Below are 25,169 nucleotides of genomic sequence, written 5' to 3'. Positions count from 1 at the left end.
TTTTCTCCCCTGCATATTTTTACATATTTTTTAGTTTAATATATGTTTGCTACACTTTTTTTTTTTTTTTTTTCTCCAAGCTTTGTCTCTTTTATCTTTAGCCTCATTATATTTTTTGTTGAACCAACTTTAATGTTACACTCTTGCTTCTGCTTTGGTACATATTTGTCTATTCCCTCTTTATAAATTTCTTTTAATATGTTCCATTTCTCTTCCATTTTTGTTTCTTCATCTAAGAAGTTTTCCCAGTTTACATTTTCAAAGAATTTTGTTTCTCAAAATCTATTTTGTTATACATTAGTCTTGCTTTTCTATGTTTCTCATTTTTTCTCAAATCAATTTTTTCTTTTAGTTTGAACTCTATTAGTATGTGGTCACTCTTCCCAGTTGGTATCTTGTATTCTTATTATATCCACAATTTCAGGCTCTGACATAAATATTAAATCTTTTATATCTGATATTTTCCTTTACCCATTGGGTCATTGTGTATTCAATGGTCATATCCAGTAATATATTTCTCCAAAGGTCTTCTTCACCTTTCACTGTCCTTTCTTCCCTACATATTTCTTTGGAGTTAAAGTTGCCCATAATTACTGTCTCCTCCTTTCATTAATTCAATTAATGCATGCTTTGTGTCTTCCAACATTTTGGAATGATCACTCTCTGTTGAAGTGTGTGTCTGGAACATTTTCTCTTTCACCCAGAACAATTAGCTAACCCCCCCCCCCTTTTTTTAAGAACCCAGGCTTAGAATTGATATAGTGGCTCTCTCTGAGGCAGAGACCAGGTAGTGATGAGATCATTAATGAGGGTTACACCTACTAGTCAGGCTACAGCAATGGGACCTTTGCAGGAGTAACTGTATGAAGGAGATTTTTCCACATCTTTAATTACATTGTTGATAAAAGTTTGTCATGAATGTCAACCTACTTGATGCATTACTTGGCATTCATCCACTCATGACCCTCCTGTGGATGTGCTGTATCTTGCTGCATTACTTCTGACCTGAGCAGTGGGCAGGAGATTGGGATGACCCTTCATCCATGAGGAGCTAAGATGAGAGGGGAACAGTGGATGGTGGATGGGGGTAGAATGGGCGGAACTGGGTGCATGTCTTGGCTGACTACCTCCCTAATAAAGGGAAAGAGGCCCCCATTACATAAGTGAACTGTGGAACACTCCAGATTCTACCATTAATCTGTGTTGAGATGTGGATGGTCAAGCATTTGGGAGTGAGAGGAGTGGTGCTGATGTTATGTGATTTGAGATATAGGTAAATAGGTTAGTGCTGAGGTTGGGGGGTAGAGGAGAGCATGTAACGGGAAGTGGAAAATGGACACTATGGTGGACCATTTAGGTCTGGTATTTCAGACCAATAGAAATCAAGGCCAGGTGTACTTACAAAGATCAATGGGAGTGTGGGATAGTGTTTGAAGATAAGAAGTTGTACACTGGTTGGTGTTGAAGATAGTGTGTAAGTTGTTAGTAGGGAGTATATCTGTTTACTTTGTGGGGTTTGAGTGGTTTCCCAAAGGGAGTGTCTAGTGTTTAAATCTTCTAGTTGAAGTGGGGTTGGTAGTTGGTTAAGAAGATTAAATAGTGTTCCCTGGAGTTATATTACCTGATGGGAACAGATACAGAGCATAGATGATTAGTGGATGATATAGGAATGGTTCAGCTGCAATGGCTTGAAGGATAAGGATTGTGAGTGGTAACGATGAGATGCCTGTGCAAACCAGGATTGCTTTTCCTACCCATTTAGCTTCAGAAGAGAGAGGGAAGGACAAGTAACAAGTTGGGGTGGGAAGATGTAGTGAACGTGTGTTTCTTATTATCAGATGCACTCAAGTTAAGTCAGAATTGTTGAAATTTTCAGTTTGATACAAGTCTTTGGGAATTCCATTATAGAATTCAATGCATTAGTGTTTGGATTGATAGGATACAATTGTTGATATGGATTACATGGCAGTGGGGTTTGAGGAAGGGGGCTTTGCCAGTGGGAGTCCTTCAAGTATAGGTGTTGTAGGGTTGTATTTTGGGAAAAGGTATTTGGTGAGGGGTGGATGGGTGTTTCTTTGCAAGGGGAGGAAATGGCATTTTTGAAAGTGGGTTTGGAAAGGTAGGGTTCTGGAAATGAATTTGAGTTTGACCAGTGATCATTCATTCCATTGAGTCTAAGCGTATTGGGAGGTCCAAAGGGCTAGGGTGAGTTTTTCTCTATGTAGGGTGTGGAGCTGGTGACAAAATGAGGCATATTTCAGCTTGGAATGTGGCAATGGGGAGGGGAGGTTGGAAATTTCCAATGCATCATCTCTGACCCAGGGCAGTGGACAAGGTGCAGGGATGACCCGTCATCCAGGAGGTGCTAAGATAAGAGGGAGGGTGGAGGGGTGTGGAGTGTATTCAGGGATGGAATGGGTGGGAATGATTTTATGCCTTTTCCTTTTTGGCTACCTCCCTTGTAAGGGGGAAAAAGCCTTGGTATATGTATGTATGTATCATCTCAAGTAGATTTTTCCTGTGTTTGGGGAAGGTGTCGTGGAGAGGGGTGGGGATGCAGCAGAGGGGATTTGAATTTTGGAGGGATACTGCTTCCACTTTGTGTTGTCTTCTTCACTGCAGCAAGGGTGACCTCAGTGGGAGCCATTCCCCAGCCAGATGAGAGTGAGGGAGATTATTTGTAGGTAATGACAAGATAGTTCAACAGTGACTGAATATACTGTCACTCTGTCACTACCTCACACTTAGCATCAACTCCTTGGTAGGAGTCAATCCCAAGAGAGCACCATGAAGAGCTGATGAGGCAGCAATTAATCTTCCTCCAGGAAGGTCTGGATAAAGACCTAACGCCCAACGAACAAATGATATGATCCATAGGGATCTCATTTGCTTCATAAACAATCCTTGAGGGGATGAGAAGGGGGTAAAAAGTCTGCCATATAATGAAGTTCCCAAACATTTACCATCAAAAAAGATCAGAGGGACACAACAATGACAAGAAATGGCTACAAACTTCTTAGCTGGCAGACCACAGTTACCCAAAACAGCCAAATGTGTAGGACCAAAAGACTGAACAGTGGAATCCCTCAAAGAGCAATACTTTCAGCTAACTATTTCACATGATCTGCCTACACCAGATCCAGAGTTAACTTAAACCACTCATCTATGCAAATGACCTAACAATTATAACCCAGCATAGCAACTACAGAATAGCTGCAAAGAACATCCAATCTTACTTAGACAAACTAAAATGGTCTTGAAAAAAAACTAAATAGAAGCCACCCCTCAGAAATCATCAGTAACATTGCACACTCCTGACAACCCTAAAATCCTGGTCCTTGCCTTTGATATATGTTCTTTAGCCCACACATTAAGGACCTGACAATAAAAATGAACAAGGAAATAAACATGATTAGATCAGTATGATCTGGTCATCAGAAACTAATCACAGTCTAATAATAATTCTTGAGAACCACACTCAACCATGCCTCTACAACATAGTTCCCAACAACAATAAAAATATATGTGTATATATATACAAAACAATACATTGAGGATAACAGGATGCATTAAAACCACTAACAGAATATCTGCATCCAAAAACTAAAATCTTCCCCACAGAACACATGAAAATGATCGGTACAGTTCAGTGCCTTCTCCCTTCACTGCTTAACTGAAGGTGAGGAACCTATGCCAGGAGTAGTTTGGCTGCAGCCCTTTGTGTTTAGATTGTGGGGTCAGGTAACAGCCACTGCTAGGAATAGGAGAAGTATAGGATTCAAATCCACAACTAAGCAAATACAAGACCAGCATGGTTCCGATTACACCATCAGCTCATGTCAGACATTCCCCTTTAACTCACAACCCCTTCACCCTATCTAGCCATCTCATTCTTGGTCACCTCAGGTTCACTACACCCACCTAGCCTTCCATACTTTTTTTGCTACTCTCCATCCCGGTGTTCTTTCAACAGCTCCCTTTGCACTCCTTATTTCCCACTCTATCCTCATAACACCAACCATACTTCTCAAACATTCAAATTTCTCATTTCTGCCTCCTTTAAATTCAAACACTCTGCCTCATGCTGTATTATTGGCACAATTACCCCTTCATACAACCTTCTCATTGCATCTATCCCCAGATACCTATTTCTCATAACACTTTTTATTCATCCAAGACATTTACTTGTTTCCCTCACTGTGCAGTTTACCTCCACCCCTCCTCCTCCATTCCCTGCTACATCCAACCCTAAATATTTAAAACTATCCACTTCCTCTATACTATAGTATAGATGATACTGTTATGCAAGGAAGGGAGGGGGGTAAGGGAATGCTCATGTGTGAAAGATATTTTGACACAGCCTGAAGGGATTTCTTCCCGTCTTCTCTTTTTCTACATAAGGGGACAGAGGGGGTCAGTCACTGATCAAGTGAAGCAGCCTTACTATGGATGTACTGTGTCTTGCTGCATCGCTTCTGACCCAGGGCAATGGTCAGGACACAGCGATGAACCCATCCTCCATGAGGAGCTAAGATGAGAGAGAGGAAAGGTGAGAGGGTTGTGGAATGGGTGGGAGTGGGTACATGCCTTTGACTTGGCTACCTTCCTAATAAGGGGGAAAAAGCTCTTGGTATATAGATAAACCTCTAACCTTTCTCCTTTGAGATTTACCTCCAGCTTCCTGCCACCCTCACCACTTGTACACCTCATCACATTGTTCTTACCTACTTTGCATCATCCTATTGCATACCTTACCAAACTCAGTCACTAGCTGTCTCCGACCTTCCTCTGACCCTGCCACAAGCATAGAGTCATCAGTAACAACTGGATAATCTATTTCCCTCCAGTCTTTTTAATCGTCTGCCCATCACACTTGCATCTACCTCCTGCAGTACTCCCATCCATGTACACGTTGAACAACCATAGCAACAGAACATACCCCTGGTGCAGCCCCACCTTCATTTCAAACCATTCGACCTCACCATTACCAATCCTAACATAAGCTCTACTAATGTAAAAGCTTTTGACTGCCTTTAGCAGTTTTCCCCCTATTCCATAAACCTACAATACTTCCTAAGTCTTCCAGTCTACCCCATCATGAGCCTTCTCTTAATCCATAAAGGCCCAGTAAACATCCTTACCCTTTGCCAAAACTTCTCACAAATCTGCCTTACCACAAAAAATTTATCCATGTACCCTCTACATTTCCTAAATCCACTGCACCTCACCAATACCTCTGTTCCTCCCCCAAATCCTCTCAATTAACACCCTCCCATATGCCCTTCCAACTACACTCCACAGATTCCTCTAAAACTACTACATTCACACGTCTCCTTTTCCTATGTACTCCTCCAGTCCTCCTATATACTTCCAACCCTTAGGCACACATTAAAAACCTCATTAGCCAATCCAAAATAAACATTCCTTCCTTTGTCAGACACTGCATGACACCTGTCCAAACCAGGTGCCTTACCAGCTTTCATAGTTTTCAGTGCTCATCATATCTTGTTTTTATCGGTCATTTTCTTCTCCCATCAGTCCATCCCTAACCTCCTCCACATTCAACAATTCTTTGAAATACTTCACCCATCTCCCCCATACTACCTTCCTTTCACTAACTTTTATCCATTTGCACATTTTACCTTTTCCTCTCTATCTGACTCTCCCCTCACACATTTCACTTCAAAACTCCTACCCCATTTAACATTTGCCTACATCACCTTACAGTTTGCTTCTTCTCTCTTCTTGTATGTCTCATGTTTCTCAAGTCCTACTTGCAACTTGTTCTATTACCAGTTTCACCTCTTCATCCCACTATTCACTACCCCTCCTATTCCTTTCCATCCTTCTTCTCCCACACACCATCTTTGTTCTGGTATACTTTCTAATTCAATTTGTTAATTCAAAACCTCTTGCTCCTCCAAGAAAAACAAGAACCACACTAGTATGACTATGTTTAGGCCACCACCAAGCACTAAAACAATACCAACAGAAACTATCCCTGATGCAACCACCACACAAAAAATACCGAATACATGCCGCAGTTCCCCACTCTACCTACCCAGACAACTTTCTATTTCTTTTCTGAGTGAATTCTAGGAACCAGGGGTCTCTTTACAAGAGATTTGGGAAAGTGGATTGAAATAGTTGTTAACCAACTCAAGCTGCCGGGCCCTACGGTGGAAGATCTCTGCCTTGTTGGTGTGTGGCATAATACAAGAATGAACCTCCACCCACAAAGTGCCAAGACGTTAAATTTAAATTGTGTATGAAATAGGTGTACTTTGAATTGGCCACCCATACTAGAGAGGGCCTTTGGTGTATGTGTCTGCATCCTCATGTAGAGTTCTAGGTCAAGGGTAGGTAGGTAGTCTCCCTTGGGACACATTGGTCTTGTGCTTATTGAGTGCCCTTCCTGAAAACTATGCTGATTTGGCATGGTACATATTTTGATTCTTGTAACAATTTCTCCTCCTGTTTAGAAATGGTTGAGAGGGGGGAGATGGGTCTTAGGATGATGTGGGGGAGGTGGGTCTTAGGATGTGTTCTAGTGGTTACATTCCAGGATTGTGATTGTGTGTGCTATTTTTCAGATTGTTTGAATGTCATTGTAAGATGGCACCAAGATGAAAGACAGAAGATGGACCAAAAATGGCACCACCAACCCACTGCTAAGAACTGCAACCCACCCCCACCTGAATGTGTAGGGCCATTACCAGGTCCTACAATTTATAAGCAAGGGGGAGTGGGGGGGAAGATAAATATGAATCACCTGGGTTACTTGACTAAGATCTGATCCCCATTATGTGACAATGAGTAGACGTACAAGTTCTCTAGACCATTCTGTTTTATTATTCAAAAACAAACTGCATAAAGGAACTATTAACATCATACTGATTTGATTATTTTATTCATAATAGGTAATTTAACTGTACAAGATTGCTGTAGGGACTAAAGGGTCCACACTGTGTATACACAAAGAAGAAAAAAAAAATTATATATTAGATATATATATATATATACGTGTATATGTACATGCGCACGCACGTGTGTGTATGTGTGTGGGCATGTGTATGTTACTGTATGTGTGTGTGTGTGTGTGTCTGTGTGGACTGCAGTACCAGGGGGTATGATAGGTGGCCATGATATACTTCAGTCAAAATCAGTGTAAGCAGTTTGACAAGCAATAAATTTTTCCACATGCTAATTTTTTCCCTTATCCTTATACATAATGGAAATCATCCTAGTTATCCACACCCGCAGGCACTACAACTCCTGAAAAGGTCTTTAACTTTTCCCCAGATGTTTTGATAGCTTCACCAGATATACTAATTACAAGAGTACTGGAAACCTTGCCAGGTATGCTCCACTGGTCAAGTCCCTACAAATGAATTACATTTCTATAATGTTCTTTAATGGGTACTGAAAAGTGGTAGGAAATATGCTGCATCAAAATAGTACTCCAGCTGTTCTAGGGAGCATAAGACTGCCACTTAACCTTCCCTTGAGCTGATATATATATATATAATTGGGTGACAAAATGACTGGCAAGAGCAGGTTAATGAGTTGCATCCATCCTACCCCATGTCCAGTGTATTTTTTTTTTTTTTTATCCTTTTTTTTCTACCAATCCTGGATTCAACAATGTGACAGTTAACACAATGTGTAGCAGCTGTTCTATAAACAAATATAACAAACCTGTAACAGGTTCAATTGAGTGTGGTATGGCAAATACCCCTGAAAACTTATAATTACAATGTTGCTCTGGAGGCTGACTACACAACCCCTAAATTGTAGATTGCCATTATTCTTTATTGAAAAATTACTATAACTCATTTTCCCTTTGCAAATCCATATACAGTTGAGTGACAGCATTATAATTATTATTATTATTTTTTTATTTGCAAAGACCTGATTTCTTGCTGTTACTCCTCAAAGAGATGTAAATCTAACAAGACTTTGCAATAGACATATAAATTCTTTACTACCATATAAAAAAGAAACTTAAATAGGTTTTATACAATATCACATGGCCAAGCATGGTCAAGATGGAAAAAGGAGTTTTGGAGCAATTTGGTGATGAGCAGAATGTGTGAAGGCATTTTTTCTGCCATGACTGACCATGTTTGCGCCTCTCCACTTCAGCAAATGTACAAAGGAGACTGAACGCTGCATCACGTTCTGTCATGCTTATACAAAGACTCAATCTTTCCATGAAAATACGGTCTGTATCATCACTGGTAATAGATACGTAAAATGAACTCCTGATATATTATCATAAGACATACAACACCTAACTACCAATTCCATACATTTTTCATACATAGCGGTATTATTAGCTCTTTTGTAGTTTTCATCTCCTCAACTTTGGGTGGAGCAGGATTAGCTTTACATGACTATTTGCACCCCAATATTGACCCAGCTTTCTAACAATAAATAAATAATGGAGTGACATCAAGAAGAATCAAAATGGTAAACAATGAAAATGAAGCACAAGATTGGGACATTACTTTTTCTGAAAACATATCAGTCTTGATATGATCCTAGTCTACATGAAAAATCCAGTATTGACAAGGAAATACAGTCTACTTGCTGATGTTGTGTGGGCCTCCCCAAACCTAAATGTGACTTACACAGCGAGAAATACAAACTTGTGTTTTCTAGCAAACTACTCAATCATTCTCAAGAAAAACATATGAATTAGCATAATTATGATAATACATTTGAAAGAAATTAATGATAATGCATCTTTTACAATTTCTTTGCCAATAGGCCACCCAGACAAATGACAGGCCAGGAATGTTGCTGCTGCTGACATGGAGGGGTGAGCTACTGAGAAGAGATGTAGTAGTTCCCAAACTTAAACTAGCATCACATATTCCATCTGTAAGGAAGAAAAGATAAAGTCAGTTCTTAATAAAAATTTACTTGTAATCATACACCCATATACCAAAGGCTTTTTCCTCCTTACAAGTGAGGTAGCCAAAAAACAAAGACATAAAAATCACTCCCACCCATTCTATCCCCACATACTCCACTCCTATCCACACCCCTCCCTCCCTCTTATCTTGATTCCTCCTGGATGACAGGTCATTCCTGCATCTCAACCAGTACCCTGGGTCAGAAGCAGTGTCACACGACATGGTACTACCTACAGCAAGGCCACTTCATTAAATCTGTGACCCACCCCCCTCTCCATCCTCTCATGTAGAAATAGAGAAGATGGGGCTACATCAATTTATTTTTCAAACATACTCCCTCACCCCCCATCCCCCACCCACTCCCCCTCATGCATCATAGCATCATCCATACACAACCATTCTCCATTCACCCCTATCTTCTGTCCTCTCCCATTCACCTCCACTTCCACTCCATTCACTGTCATATGTGACCATAAATACTTGAAGCTCTTCAATTCCACTGGCCTCTAATCCTTTGAACATCTCCAACCCACCACTACCATCATTTTTTGTACATCTGATCATCTGAATTTTGCTCACATTTAGTTAGCTTTTTCCTCTTACACAGCCTCTCAAACTCCACCAAAAACTGCTTCAGTCTAACCTCAGACCAGCCACAAGTGCAGTTATTTGCAAACAACAATTGGCTCACCTCCCACTCCCCTCCACTCCACTCACTCACTCACCAACACCAAACCCTACCTAGCACTCCCTTAACATCCTATGCTGTCCTGTACCATTTCTCTGTATATTCATTTCCTTTTTCACTGAACCCTGTGGTAGGGGAAAAAGAATACTGCCAATGAGTGTTCTTGAGTCATAAAAGGCAACAACAAAAATAGGACAGGGATGGGACTAGGCATTCTACTCTCTGTGGCCCCAAAAGGGACATTCCTTAAAAAAAAAAAAAAAAAAAACTGGGAGGAGTTTTCCAACCAGAACCCTATGGTTTGGGTCTTTTAATGTGCGTGGATGTGGTACAGATGAGAGTAAAAGGGAAGAGATAAGCAGTATGTGAGAAGATGGATGTGTTTGCTTTGAGTGAAACTAAGTTGGAAGGGAAGGGCAAGTTTGAGTTTGGGAGGGTGTCATGAGTGAAGAGAGGATGAAGGAGAGAAGGGGTGGCTATACTAGTAGGTACAGAGATAGGTGTGTAGTGGAGTAGATGGTTTCTTCAAGGTTAATGTGGATGAAGGTGAAACTGGGAAGGGAGATATGGGTATTTAAGAACATATGGGCCCGGTAGTGAGAAGAGCTATATAAAGGGTAAATTTTTGGATAGATTTAAATAAGTGCTTCGAAAGTTTTGGGAGGAATGTCAATGTAGTGGTATTGGGAGATCTCAATGCTAGGGTAGGGGATGAACCAATAGATGGAGTGGTTAGGAAGTGTGGAGCTCCAGGAAGGGTAGCAAGTGGTGGGATAATAAAGCAAAGAATGTAGAAGAAACATGCATTTACACATTGGTTACAAAATAGGATGAGAGAATAATATGAGAGGTACAAAGGAGAAGAGAAGTAAAGCATAAAATGGAGGCAAAGAGGAGAGCTGATGTGAAATGGGGTAAGATTGTGACATTTTTTAAATAAAAAGATGTTTTGGAAGGAAATTAAGAGAGGAAGAAGGGGTAAAAGGTGCAGATGGAGAGATGATAATGGAAGAGATGGCAGGATCAGAGGAGGGATTAAGAAAGTGACTGAGTTTGGGAAGTTGTGCAAAAGAAGGATGTTGAAGATAAATGTCAGTAAAAGTAAGATGGCGAGATGTACAAGGGGAGAGGATGACAACAAAATGGAAACGAGTATTAAGGGAAAGAGACATGAAGTGGATAGCTTTAGATACTTGGGTGTGAATGTGATGGAAAAGGGAGGAGTGGAGGTTGAATGTAGACCGAGAGAGGCAAGTACACGTCTTTAGGGATTAAAAAGTGTTATGAGAAATAGACATTTGGTAATGGATGCTAAATGGTGATTGTACAAAGAGTGATTGTGCTGACAGCACTGTATGGGGCAGAAACATGAAATATAAGAGAGGAAGAGAGGGTTTAATTGTATTTGGCGTGAAATGCCAGAGAAGTATGGTAGGGACTACTAGGTTGGACAGAGTGAGAAATGAGGTGAGGAGGAGAGCCAGGGTGGAAAGGGAGTTGGAAGATAAAGTTGATGAAAGAGTATTGGGATGGTTTGGGCACATGGAAAGAATGAGTGAAGATTAGTAAAAGAGGTGTGGAAGGCAGAGGATGAGATGGATGGATGGGGTAAAAGGGGCATTGGGAAAGAGGGAAATGTCTGTTGAGGAAGGAAGGGAGAAGACAGAAGATAGGGGTGAGTGGAGGATGGTTGTGTATGGATGATGTGATGCATGGAAGGAAGTGGGTACGGGGGAGGGAGTGTGAATGATATTTTGACACAGCCTAAAGGGTTTTCTCCCCATCTTCTCTTTTTCTGCATATGGGGATGGAGAAAGGGTTCACCAATTAAATGAAGCAGCCTTGCTGTGGATGTGGTGTCTTGCTGCATTGCTTACAACTCAGGGCAGTGGGCAAATGCAGGGATGACCCATCATCCAGGAGCCAAGAAAAGAGGGAGGGGTGGTGAATGGGAGTAGAGGATGAAATGGGTGAGAGTGGATTTATGCCTTTGACTTTGGCTATCTCCCTTGTAAGGGGGAAAAAGCCATTGGTATATGTATATACCATCCTATCTATGTACACAACAGTCCACAATGCATCTGTCAACCCTGCCATATGCTTCCTCCAAATCCAGAATATAGCTGTGCACCCACACCTTTTTCCTAAACATCACGTCGCCTACAGATTCATGTGGACGAGGCGAGAGGGGTTGGCTTTCAGCGACAAACCATACACATCGTGCTAATATTCCTCGTGTAGGATAGAACACTTTTGTTGGCATGGTTGTCTGGGAGCACGTGTTTTATATTATGAATCTTTCAGGTTTTCACGATTTGCATGTTATTATAGTTATAAGATCCGTTTGCCACTAAGAGCCTCTCTTGTCAACTGGCCTACTGGAGTTGCTATTTCATTTCATCACAATAGCCATCATCATCAGCATCATTACCATCATCCTTACCATCCTCCTCATTATCAATAATACCATTACAGTTACTATTATTGTCATCCATCTTTGTTATCATCAGTACTATTATCATTATAATCATCATTATCATTATGATCATCATTATCATTATGATCATTATAATGGTGTTATGGTATTATTGCTATCTTATGTATTCTATTTGCATTAGGTCACACATAATTAACTGTAATGACGGATACTTGGACCCAAATCAGCATTGGCCAAAAGCGACGAAGTGATCAAACTTTGCTATCATCAAGAAGAGCAGATGGCAATTATGGACCATATGATAACATGACTCATGTTCATTGAGCAGAGGACAGCAGTGACATAGATGGCTCTGGTGCATCGAGGAGAGATTATGAATGGAATTCGAGCAAGAATAAAGAAGTTGCACCGACCACTGCACCACCTGACACGAACCCCTGCGACAATGTGGGTTTTTCTTCCTGGAGTGATAGTCATGATTTTAAGCCTCACATTCATAATTTTGACCAACTCATCAGGCGTGACTTCAGTTTTTCCTGTTGGACCTAATGGAACAGAAGCAGAATATTTTGAAGCCTTATTTGGTGAAGTAATGGACAAAATAGCACACTTTGCTATGAATACATAACCTCGTCCAGACCTGCATGTGGAAGATACGAGACGTGTTTATGATGATAAAGGAACGGCACAGCCCATTTTTCAAACCCTTCTGCAAGCTGGTAATAGACAAATCGCTTGTGCTATTCAAGGGACGTCTTATTAACAAGTAGTATAAGCAGACTAAAAGTAACCGATTTGTAATCAAATTTTGTCTTGTGCGATTGTACATACATACATACATATACCAAGGCTTTTTCCCCCTTCCAAGGGAGGTAGCCAAAAAGGGAAAGGCATAAAAATACTCCCACCCATCCCATCCCCAAACACACTCAACACCCCTCCCACCCTTCCCCTCATCTGAGCACCTCCTGGATGACGGGTCATCCCTGCACCCTGCCCACCGCCCTGGGTCAGAAGCAGTGTCGCAAGACACTTGTGTGATTGTGAGACTGGTATTGTAGTGGACATGATCCCATACACAGGTACCAGCATTGATTACAATTGAAATGACCCTCACAGAAGCACTGGGAGCATTAAAAACTCTGCTTGCACCATACATGGAGAAAGGCTGCATCTTGTATACAGACTCCTATTATTCAAGCCGAGATTTGTCCAGTTTTCTGCACAACTAATGGGATAGGATCCTGTGGTACAGCTCGAAAGACACAAAAACCCATGCCTCCACTTTTCAAGGCACACAAAACTAGAAGTGGGGAAAAGTCATGGCAATGCAGTGGCATGACAAGCGTGAAGTCATTATGCTGTCAATTCTGCATACCGGAAAAATTATGAATACAGGTAAGGTGAATTATAGGACAGGTGAATTATAGGACAGGTGAAATAGTAAAGAAACCAGATCTTGTGACTGACTACCCGGTAAATATGAGTCTTGTTGACAAGGCCGACATGATGGTCAGCTTTGTGGAATGCGTGAGGAAAACCATGCGCTGGTACAAGGTATTCATGCATCTCATTGACATTACTTTGCTGATAAGGAGTGGCAACAGACCAATGTCTCTGATGAGAAAATTCACGTATGCAGTGTCGTACCAATTGCTGGAGAAGTATGGAGATCAAAGTTCACCACACCCAGGCCACCACTCGCTACTTCAAAATATGCCTAATCGTCTGGCCTGTACAATGTGGGTACAGAGACGCTGCCTGGAACTTGTCTCACCCCCACCACCTACTGCCTCAATAAAATGTACCAAAAGACAAAAGGATTGCCACATTTGTATGAACACCATCCTGCAACCAAGGAAAATAAAATCAACATTTTACCATTGTAAGGAGTGCAATGTAGCACTGCCCATGGCGATGCTATATGTAGTAGCACTGCCCATGGCGATGCTATATGTAGTACCACACTCTTCGAACCTATTGAGTGCTAGAGTACTGAAAAAGAAATATGTTTTGTGGCTACATGCCAAAAGACACATCATTCCATTTGTAAAATGTGTACTAGCAATGAATGTGGTGCTGACTAAAGTTTATTCTCCCCTCTTTCTCCACACTAGCTTTCTTTCCTAAATCTATTGTTGCATTTCTCTTTTCTTCAGGCATTGACTACTGCCCTTCCTTTCCTTTCCTCTCCTCACCCCTTTACTATCCTCTCCCTTCACTTCTCTTTCCTTTCTCATCTTATTCCGAATTATATATTCCTGCTGTCCACTTGCTATATGATGTTATGGTCTAAATGAAAAGGTCTAATGGAGTTATCACTATAATGAAAATGATTTGTTTGGCCTAATATCGTATTTTCATTATCAGTTTTGATGTATTGAAAAATTTTCATTTCTCGCCTGTGTATTATTTCCTTCATTATATAATGTAGTATGTTCTTTGCATTGTTATGAATATTCATACCCCTACTAGAAAGGGAGCGCAGTAGTTATTACTGTATTGGAAGTTATTTTCACCTTTTACTAATTCTTATTGTATTGGAAATGATCTATTCTAAAGGTGTACTTCTTTATATTTATAATTTGAAAATGTAAAATCAATTCATGAATCTATACTACATCACCATCTAGCATCTCTTTAGCTTATCCCCAATTTTGTCGTTGAAATGTGTGCTAAAGAGACAGATGCTCTCTCTCTCTCTCTCTGTAGATGGTAGGTATTGCATCCAAGGATAGAGGAACACAGTGTGAGTAAATGAACAGCGAAGTGTGTGAGAAAGTTTCGTTACATGAATCTCTCTCACTCTCCATCTCTCTGCACCTTTTCCAACTTTCTTCCCTCTCCCTTTCATTCTCTCTGCTGTAAGGCAAATGTTCTGCATTAGGATGGGCAACGAAATATGGTAAAGTGTGTGGCAAATGCCTACTTTATATTGCTCACCCTGTATGTTATGTCGACATGAGTGGTAGTCGCTGAAAGCCAACCCTCGTTTCAACCCCTCATTTAATTTCATTTCCTTTCTCTACTTTTCTGTCTAATATTTCATTATCATTTGTTTGTCATGTTCTGCAGTATCATAACATATTACAGGGAAATACTTTATTTCATGGACATACATACATACATATACCCAGGCTTTTTCCCCTTTACAAGGGAGGTACCCAATAAGAAAAAGGCATAAAATCATTCCCACCCATTCTATCCCTAAATACACTCCACTCCCTTCCACCCTCCCTCCCATCTTAGCATATACATACATACATATACCAAGGCTTTTTCCCCCTTACAAGGGAGGTAGCCAAAAAGGGAAAGGCATAAAAACACTCCCACCCATTTCATCCTTACATACACTCCACACCCCTCCCACCCTCCCTCTCATCTGAGCACCTCCTGGATGACGGGTCATCCCTGCACCCTGCCCACCGCCCTGGGTCAGAAGCAGTGTCGCAAGACACAGCACATCCACAGCAAGGCCGCTTCATTTAATCGGCGACCCCCCCTCTCCGTCCCCCCTTGCATATAAGGAGAGGACGGGGAGAAAATCCCTTCGGGCTGCGTCAAAATTTACTCACACATACTACCCCACCCCCCCCCACCCCCTGCCCATTCCTCCTCATGCAATCACATCATCATCCATATACAACCATTCTCCACTCACCTCTGTCTTCCGTCCTCTCCCTTCCTTCCTCAACAGACATTCCCCTCTTCCCCAAAGCCCCCTTCACCCCATCCATCCACCTCATCCTAGGACGTCCCCTCATGTTCACTCCCTCCACATCTGCCTTCCATCTTAGCACCTCCTGGAAAGGTATTTATATGAATTTTTATTCACGAGTGTATCAGGTCCAGGAATAAAGTTTCATATCCTGACATTTCATTTTCACAATTTATTATTGTTTCAGGAGGACAGGGGTGATGGGGGTTTTATATATATATAATTACTCAAAACACACATGTTCATTTTTCAACAGCATATTTCCCTCAAAATTAGTCAAGTACAAAGACATAATTTAGCCAATCATTTTCCAGCACTGCCATAGTTGCCAATAGCCCATTTCACTCAAATTATTCCATTATTTCGCATTATTTCTCTAAAACAACAGTATGTATAAGCATGACAATTTTCTTTTTTTTTTTTTTTTTTTGGCAGGACAAAAATTAAATGAAGTAATGATTATGCTTTTACCCTAAGCTAAAAATTTCATGTAACAATGAGTAAGAATACGGCAGTGTAAGAGTTAAGTATCTCTCTGCCTCCTCCTCTTCATTTCTTTTTCCACACAAGATCCATTCTAAATCTCACCTTCCACCTGATGATTCTATAGCCCTCTCCCCTGAACACATTGATGTCTGGAACTTCCAATCATCCTTCAGGACACCACTACATAATCCATTAATACCCTCTCCACTAACAACCCTGGCTTATACTTAAATGCTTCTTGAACACTGCATTTGCTATCATTTTGCTTTCAATACAAATCTCCAATATTTTCTCTGCTTTTTCATTCCACCTTGGCACACAATACTTCCCCATTACTCCATCCACTGGTTCATGATGTAGTTAACATTTTAGACCTCTCAATACAATTACATTTACATTTCTTCTAAAACTCTCCACACACTTAACTCATTCCAATATTCTCTCTCACATACTCAGCAAACCCCATCTCTATCCCCTCATGCAGAAAGAGAAGACGGGGAGAAATCTCTTACGGTTGCTTCAAAACCTCATTCACACACGGCTCGGTGGCGGATTGGTAAAGCACTGGCCTCACAAGCCAGAGAACCGGGGTTCGATTCCCCGGTCGGGCGGAGATAAGTTGGGTTTGTCTCCTTTCACGTGTAGCCCCTGTTCACCTAGCAGCGAGTAGGTACGGGACGTTAGTCAAGGAGTTGTGACCTTGCTGTCCCGGTGTGTGGTGTGTGAGTGGTCTCAGACCTACCCAGAGATCTGCTAATAAGGAGCTCTGAGCTCACTGCCGTAGGGTGGTGTCTGGCTGTCTCGACAGCGACTGCAGCAGATCCGAGGTGAATACATAACCACTCCCACTCCTCATCCATCCCCCATCCCTCCCATCTTTGCATAACAGCATCATCTATACACAACCGTTCTCCATTCATCCCTATTTTCTGCCTTCTCCCTTCTTTACTCAACAGACATTACCTTCTTGATCAAAGCCACCTTTCACCCAGTCCATCCATCTCATCCTCATGTCATTCACTCAAGTTCACTCCATCCACCTCTGCCTTCCACACTTCTTTTACCAATCTTTCTTCACTCATTCTTTCCACGTGAACCATCCCACCCAATATTCTTTTGTCAGTCCTATCTGCCATCTCATTTTCCACCCTTGCTCTCCTCTTCACCTAAGTAAAATAATAGAAGAAAGAGTTTGTGTATTCCATGGTCCCACATACATTCAATATAATATTGTACCTTCAGAGATATCTGGCACACTTGTGACCATGGCAGCCTTTTTGAGAGCTAATGAATTCCCATGAAAGAAACAAGAGGACACATGAAACTCCACCCTTTATTTTGAGATATGTTGCTGATTCATGCTTACCTGTTGTTATAAGAGCCAATCACTTGCAGCAGCCAGCAGGTCCCTGTTGTGTCTGGTTAGTGGTCAGATTCACATTACCATGCTGTACACTGCTGGACCCACTGTCATTCTTTGGAAGCTTTTTAGCTGGAAAAAAAAAAATAATAATAATAATAATAATAATAATGATAATAACAATAATAAATAAATTAATTAATTAATTGAATAAAAATACACATTCCAATGGATGATTAACCCTTAGAATATGATGACACCTTCATAGGCATCATGATGCATAGGTAAGTATACAAGGATGCTGGCATCGGCATTCTGCTTATACTTATTTTATAGTTGTAACTGAGTGACCCCCATATACTGTGAACACGCTTGATCATGTTTTCTGTGGTTATAAACATTCTGGGTGAAAACGAGTACAACAGTTGTAACTATATTTTATAATGGGCATATTATGATGCACCATTGTATATGATGGCAGCCTAATGTACGTACGAGTATTTGACTTGTATTGAAGAGGTTAATTAATTGAAAGGCCCTACTACCATAGAACCCATTATAGTGGCACGCTTGGGACCACGACTACCGAGAAAGATGAAATTCCGTTATTATGAGGCTTACTTCTAGTGATGTCCAAGAATTCATGCTACATACATTTACAAGCATTCAATATGAAATACATGATAAATAATATAGAAAATAAGTAACAAATGATGAAATATACAATATACAAAGGTATTACTGAACCATCTGTTCAGTAATACATTACTCACAAAGTACAGTTGTAGGTGAAGTACAGTACAATAGGTTGTAGGTGTGGCAGTGTGAACCTATACTATACACTGTACAGCACAGTATAGTCCCAGGTACAATATGGGCAGTTTTGGGTACAATATTCAGTATAGTTAATGATGGTACAGTAAAATGTTAATCATTAAATCAAGGCACGAATATTCACTTTTTTTCTATTTGTTTTTTGTTTTGTAATTTTTTTCATGTTTTCTGGTTTTATGTGCTTACAAACTAAGTTAACTTCACTGGGGTCTTACTAGTGGCACTGGAGGGTAATCAATATCCTCATCCAGTACCACTGCCATACCAGAGGTAGAGAGAGGGGGCTTGCCAGATGTAGGCTGGGGCTGGTTAGAGGTAGAGGCCCACTCTGCTGCCCTTGAGAACATGATGCAGATGTCTGACTGCTTTGATGACTTTCTTCAGGTGCCCATAATCTGATTCTTGAGCCTGTTGAGATACTCCTGGCATTCTATAAATCTTATTGCAGTGTCGAACGCTGCCAAACCCTCATTCCATGACACTGGGGGATCAACTTCTTCCTCCTCACTCTACTCTATCATTTTCCTGACCTCATCCTCTGACTACAGCAATTAGACCATCAGTATCCAATGTGTGAGTGATAGGAACATCATAGTCAACTTCAGTCCACTCCTCAACTTCATTGGCCTCTGCATTAATCTTGCCACTTGACTCAATCATATCTTTTATTGTTTTTTTTTCAAGATTCTGAGCCACTGCGAACCCTTCAAACTCTCCCTCTGCGTCAAACTGGGCGCTGTCTTGGATCACTGTAGGCCACAACTTCTGCCTGACACGATTCAGGGTTCTGTTCTTTAAATTTTTCCATGCATTTGATGCAAAATATATAGCAGCCTTGACAGTGAATTTCTTCTGCACAGCCATATCATCACAGTCAGCATTTAGGACTAGCCTCATGAAGTCTTTTCTGTAATTCATTTTGATATTTTCGATCACCCCCCGATCCATGGGCTGGATCATGCTGGTAACATTAGGTGGTAGATAGATTGTAAAGATGTTCCCACTGACGAGTTCTTCTCCTGGGGGATGGGTTCTACAATTATCGAGGAACAACACCACTTTCATATTTTCAGGTTTTCCTTGACAGCAAGAACAAAAATGTGGAAAAACCACTCTTTGAAAATATCACAGGTCATTCATGCATTACCTTACCAAAGTGAACTGGGAAATATGCAACACTCTTTAAACACCTTGGATTCTTGAATTCACCAATAACAAACAACTTTATCGTTTCCCTAATGCATTAGCACAACAGAGAAGGGTGATGCGGTCTTTATTTTGTTTAAAACCTGGGGCTACCGTTTCATTTCCACAAGGTAAAGTAGAATGTGGCAAATAATGCCACAGTACGCCAGTCTCATCGGCATTATAGATTTGGTCTGGTGTTAGATTATACGTTGTGACAGTTTCCTGAAATGTGATCTTGTGGGCTTCAGCAGATTCAACATTGCCGGATGGATTTCTGCTCACCACTCAAATCTAATACATGAATTCCATGCCTCAGCTTAAATCTATGAAGCCAATATGTTATACATTTCTTTGGGGTTTTCAATCACAAGTGGGGCAGAAATATATGCTCCTTTTGAACACTTCTGCTTAAACCATTCATAAAGAACTTGGTCCAGCTCCTCCAACTTTGGTGCACACAACTTCTGCCTCTGATTGATGCCCTTGTTGGTCTCACTCTTCGTGAAAAATTCTTTTATCATCAGACTCTGCTTTTTTATATCGTAAATGGTGGATGACAAACTCTGGTAGTGTTCCATAATTGTGTGGCAATTTTCATATTACCTTTTGGTCACTTTCAGCTTTTGTTTCAATGTTAATACCTTCCTGGTAAGTTTCTTCGCTTCTTTGGGCATGCCCGAGGCTGAGAAAAGCAATATTTGGGGCCAAAAACAAGTATATGAGATTACTTTTTGGTATGGGCAGACAAACTGCACCTCGAACTTTTGGCAGGAAAGCTAAAACAACAACAAAAATGTCAGACCAAGTGTACATGTGTTATGTCGCCCTGGCTGTTCAACTTGTACATGGATGGGGTAGAGCGAGAGGTAAATGCAAGGGTAGTGGGTCAGGGATTGGAGTTGGTTAAAGAAAATGGAGAAAAGTGGGAGGTAAGCCAGCTGTTGTTTGCAGACGACACTGTGCTTGTGACAGGATCAGAGGAGGGATTGAGGAAGTTGGTGACAGTTTCGGAGAGGGTGTGGTAGAAGAAAGTTGAAGATAAATGTGGGTAAAAGTAAGGTGATGAGATGTACAAGGGGTGAAAATGGCAGTAGACTGGAAGTGAGCATTAAGGGAGAGCAACAGGAGGAAGTGGATAGTTTTAGATACTTGGGTGCAAATGTGGCAGGAAAAGGTGGAGTGAAGGTGGAGGTAGAATGTAGATTGAGAGAAGCGAGTAAGTGCCTTGGTGGATTAAAAAGTGTAATGAGGAGTAGACATTTGGGAATGGATGCTAAGAGGAGACTATATGAAGGAGTGATTGTGCCAACAGCACTGTATGGGGCAGAAACATGGAACATAAGAGAGGAAGAGAGAAGGAGTTTGAATGTGTTTGAGATGAGGTGTCTGAGAAGTATGATGGGGGTTACTAGACTGGACAGAGTAAGAATTGAGGAGGTGAGGAGGAGAACAGGGGTGGAAAGGGGGTTGGGAGATAGGGTTGATGAAAGAGTATTAGGATGGTTTGGACACATGGAAAGAATGAGTGAAGAAAGACTAGTAAAAGAGGTATGGAAGGCAGATATGGAGGGAGTGAACATGAAGGGGGCTTTGGGGAAGAGAGGAATGTCTGTTGAGGAAGGACGGGAGAGGACAGAAGACAGGGGTGAATGAAGAATGGTTGTATATGGATGATGTTGTGATGCATGAGGTGGAATGGGCGGGGGTGGGGGGAGAGGTAGTATGTGTGAGCAAAATTTGACGCAGCCCAAAGGTATTTCTCCCCATCTTCTCATTTATGCATGGGAGGACGGAGAGGGGGGTCGCCGATTTAATGAAGCGGCCTTGCTGTGGATGTGCTCTGTCTTGCGACACTGCTTCTCACCCAGGAGGTGCTAAGATGAGAGGGAGGGTGGAGGGGTGTGGAGTGTATTCAGGGATGGAATGGGTGGGAATGATTTTATGCCTTTTCCTTTTTGGCTACCTCCCTTATAAGGGGGAAAAAGCCTTGGTATATGTATGTATATGCCATTAGTATGGATACCATTATAAAGAAGTTCTACTATAACACCGGTATTTTATATAATGTGCTATTGTGATACTACATGTCTACAAGTGGGAGTACTGCCAAGTAAAAGAAATTTGAGAATCTATGGAGGATGCGGCCCTCTCTATATACCAAAGGGTTACTTCCCCCCTTATAAGAGACAGAAGATAAAGGTGGGTGGAGAATGGTTGTGTACTGATGATGCTGCGATTCATGGCAGGGAGTGGGTGAGGGAGGGAGTGGGTGAGGGAGGGAGTGTGTGAATGATATTTTGACACAGTCCGAAAGGATTTCTCCAAGTATTCTCTTTTTCTGCATGAGGGGACGGAGAGGAGGGGTTGCCAATTAAATGAAGTGTCCTTGCTGTGGATGTGCTATGTCTTGCTACATTGCTTCTGATCCAGGGCACTGGATGACCAGTCCTCCAGTAGCCAAGAAAAGAGGGAGGGAGAAGTGGTGAATAGGAGTGGAGTATGTGGGGATGAAATGGGTGGGGGTGGATTTATGCCTTTGACTTTGGCTACCTCTCTTGTTGGGGGAAAAAGCCATTGGTATATGTATATATAACTTACCTATTGCAAGAAATATATCATTAACATTCATTGCAGTCTTGGCAGAAGTTTCCATGAAAAGCAAAGAATTTTCTTCTGCATACGTCTGGGCTTCTTCGTATTCAACCATACGCTTATTAGCCAAGTCTGCCTTGTTACCCGCTAGAGCAATTACAATGTTGGGAGAAGCCTGTCGTTGTAGCTCTTTCACCCAAGTCTTGGCTCGACCAAATGTGTCCTGATGAAAATGAGAAAAAATTTAATAAAAAATTAAAATTCAGAATCAAGCATTTAATATGTTGACCCACTTCACTTTCGCAGACCAATAGCCCTAAGCCATGGCCACTGGTAACCAAAAATTAAAATACCTTGTGGAATTATCTGTAGTGTATACACAGGTGAGAGATAACATGTCCTGTGTCTTGTGTATGGTGACTTTCTTAGGTCATTTGATGTATTAACCAAGCTAATTCTATGCTGAAACTGTTTTAGTGCTGGTGATGACTTCAGCAGTCATATTAGTACAATTTGTGTATGTCTCAGGGGTGATTTCTCTTCTAGGTTGACATTTAGACATGTCTAATTAAATATTGGATTTGTTTATCTAATTCAGAGTATTTGCTTTGTGCTCCATTATGTAAATTTTAGAAGCATATGTTGTGGGATTTGGGGTTTGTTATTGCAAATGTTCATGTAAAATACTGCTGGGGTTATTTACTTTTTGCATTTTCTGGGCTGTGTTTGTGTGATGTGATATGAGAAGCGAGTGGATTTGTGGACTCCCTATTTCTCATGACACTTTTCATTTACCCAAGACATTTACGGTCTTCCCTAATGTTACAGTTTACCTCCTACCCCACTCCTCCATTCCCTGTTATGCGACCCTAAATATCAATTCAGCCTCTTTCCTTTAATGTGCATTGGCGGCACAACCAAATGTGCTGGTCTCTCATTCACTTAATTGTGGGTTTGAATCCCACACTACTCTCCAATTCCCAGCAGTGACTTTTACCTGACCAATAATCCAAGAGCACAGGGCTAAATTCACAGCTTTGCACTTCCTGGTGTGTGCTACCTACTCACCTTTCCTTTAAAACTCCCCTCCAATTTAGAGCCACCCTCTCCCTTTGCATGTCTCATAACCTCATATTACCACCTTTAAGCTTATGCCTCTCACATACCCTCCCAAATTCTCCCACTAGCTACCTCCATCCATTAATTGGCCCACCTCCAAGCACATCACCCACAAACAGCAAGTGGTTCATTTTCCACTTCCACACTCAATAGTTCCAACCCCCCCCCCCCACCCATCACCTTTGTATCTATCTCCCATACCACCTCATCTGTATACACTTTGAACAATCATGTTACATAAATCACACACAATATATATATATATAGTCACCTAGATTTTCTAGACTATAGGAAGTGTGTTAGCACCTGTGTGAGATCTAGGACATCATGTGACACCAATAATGCTAGCTTGCCAATCATCAATAATGCTAGCTGCCAATCATCAAAATCCGTCAACATGTTCATCTCAATATGAAGGTGTAGCCCAGACATCTTGACATGATCTCAAGATAGTCCTACAATATCTCTTACCAACCTTTATTGCATTTCCTCCATTTTTTCACACAAGAGCTAACAACCACTAAATACTCTTCTACTACTACTAATGACAAACAATTCCACAATAATACAATACAAAAAAAACAGACCAAGATTTCTTCCTACAGGGAGACCCCAAGGACTTTTGCCTGACACTGTGGGGCTGCAAGTTTCTAATTAGTCAAAACAGTGGTAACAAATATTACCTAAAAACATCTTTTAGCATACCTGATTGGTGATGTCATATACTACAATGGCTGCCTGTGCTCCCCTGTAATACATAGGAGCAAGGCTGTGGTAACGCTCTTGCCCCGCTGTGTCCCAAATCTCAAATTTGACCGTCGTGTCATCCAAACAAACTGTTTGCGTCAGGAATGCAGCTGGAAGATAGGAAAAATACAAGTCAAAATACATTACCCAGGACTCTTCATTATTTTGGTCTACCTTGTAAGGAAGGAGGTACAGGGATGAAAGGATGGAAGTGGAATGGGTGGGAGTAAGTATGTGCCTTTCACTTGGCTATCTCCCTTGTAAAGGGGAGAAACCTCTTGGTGTGTATGTGTATATGTATATGTATATATATATATATATATATATATATATATATATATATATATATATATATATATATATATATATATATATATATATATATACACACACAGATTATAAGGTAGTCCGTCAAGACACCCATTCCACTCCAATACACCACACAGTGTTTCCCTCTCATCTTAGTTCCTCATGGATGAGGGGTCATCATTGTCTCCTGATCAGTGCCTGGGTCAGAACCAATGCAGTAAGACACAGTACATCTACACCCTTTTGATATATCTATGTCTTTCTCCATGTTTCCCATGCCCTTTCTTTTTACACACACATACAAAGATATATATATATATATATATATGCTAATAAGAACACGGGTACGTGTGTTCACTTATGCAAAGTAGACCACTTGGAAAAAGAAACTAACGAAGCAGAGCGCTTTCGTATATTACATCTTCAGTGCAACAAGTACCTCATGGATGGTACTTGTTGCACTGAAGATGTAATATACGAAAGCGCTCTGCTTCGTTAGTTTCTTTTTTCCAAGTGGTCTACTTTGCATATATATATATATATATATATATATATAAGCTGTGTTTGCAGTGTTTTCGCTGTGCTTTCGGTGTTTTTGGTGCTGTCGTTTAGTGCTATGCAATCACTATGCCACCCAAAAACCACTCCAAATCAACGGATTATTTACATCAACGGACACCATTAACCCCTTTTTAGTCTGTTAATGAGAGGTAGTACTGTATATATATATATATATATATATATATATATATATATATCAGTCAATCAAA

At 41.0% G+C, this 25,169-nt stretch overlaps 2 protein-coding genes across 4 annotated transcripts in view; one reads left to right on the top strand and one right to left on the bottom strand.

Annotated features, from left to right (window-relative positions):
• LOC143029546 (transcription initiation factor TFIID subunit 5-like) overlaps window positions 1-7,965 on the top strand; it is a 76,955-nt gene extending 68,990 nt beyond the window's left edge. Inside the window, exon 13 of the mRNA XM_076192206.1 lies at window positions 6,594-7,965. The gene's annotated coding sequence lies outside the window, so the exon portion shown is untranslated. The remainder of the gene's footprint in view (window positions 1-6,593) is intronic.
• LOC143029547 (ras-related protein Rab-5B-like) overlaps window positions 6,894-25,169 on the bottom strand; it is a 49,729-nt gene continuing 31,453 nt past the window's right edge. For all 3 annotated transcript variants that reach the window (XM_076192208.1, XM_076192209.1, XM_076192207.1), the window contains exons 3-6: window positions 24,049-24,200; window positions 22,231-22,447; window positions 17,617-17,742; window positions 6,894-8,884 (exon numbers count right to left, since the gene is read on the bottom strand). In XM_076192208.1, the coding sequence (XP_076048323.1) occupies window positions 17,636-17,742; window positions 22,231-22,447; window positions 24,049-24,200 (476 nt within the window). In that variant the 3' untranslated portion in view covers window positions 6,894-8,884; window positions 17,617-17,635. The remainder of the gene's footprint in view (window positions 8,885-17,616; window positions 17,743-22,230; window positions 22,448-24,048; window positions 24,201-25,169) is intronic.

Source organism: Oratosquilla oratoria, chromosome 11, assembly GCF_046742065.1.
Source record: "Oratosquilla oratoria isolate Oo_2021 chromosome 11, ASM4674206v1, whole genome shotgun sequence".
NCBI classification, from domain to species: domain Eukaryota; kingdom Metazoa; phylum Arthropoda; class Malacostraca; order Stomatopoda; family Squillidae; genus Oratosquilla; species Oratosquilla oratoria.
The sequence above is the reverse complement of the archived record's forward strand: the minus strand, read 5'-3'. Positions and strand labels throughout refer to the sequence as shown.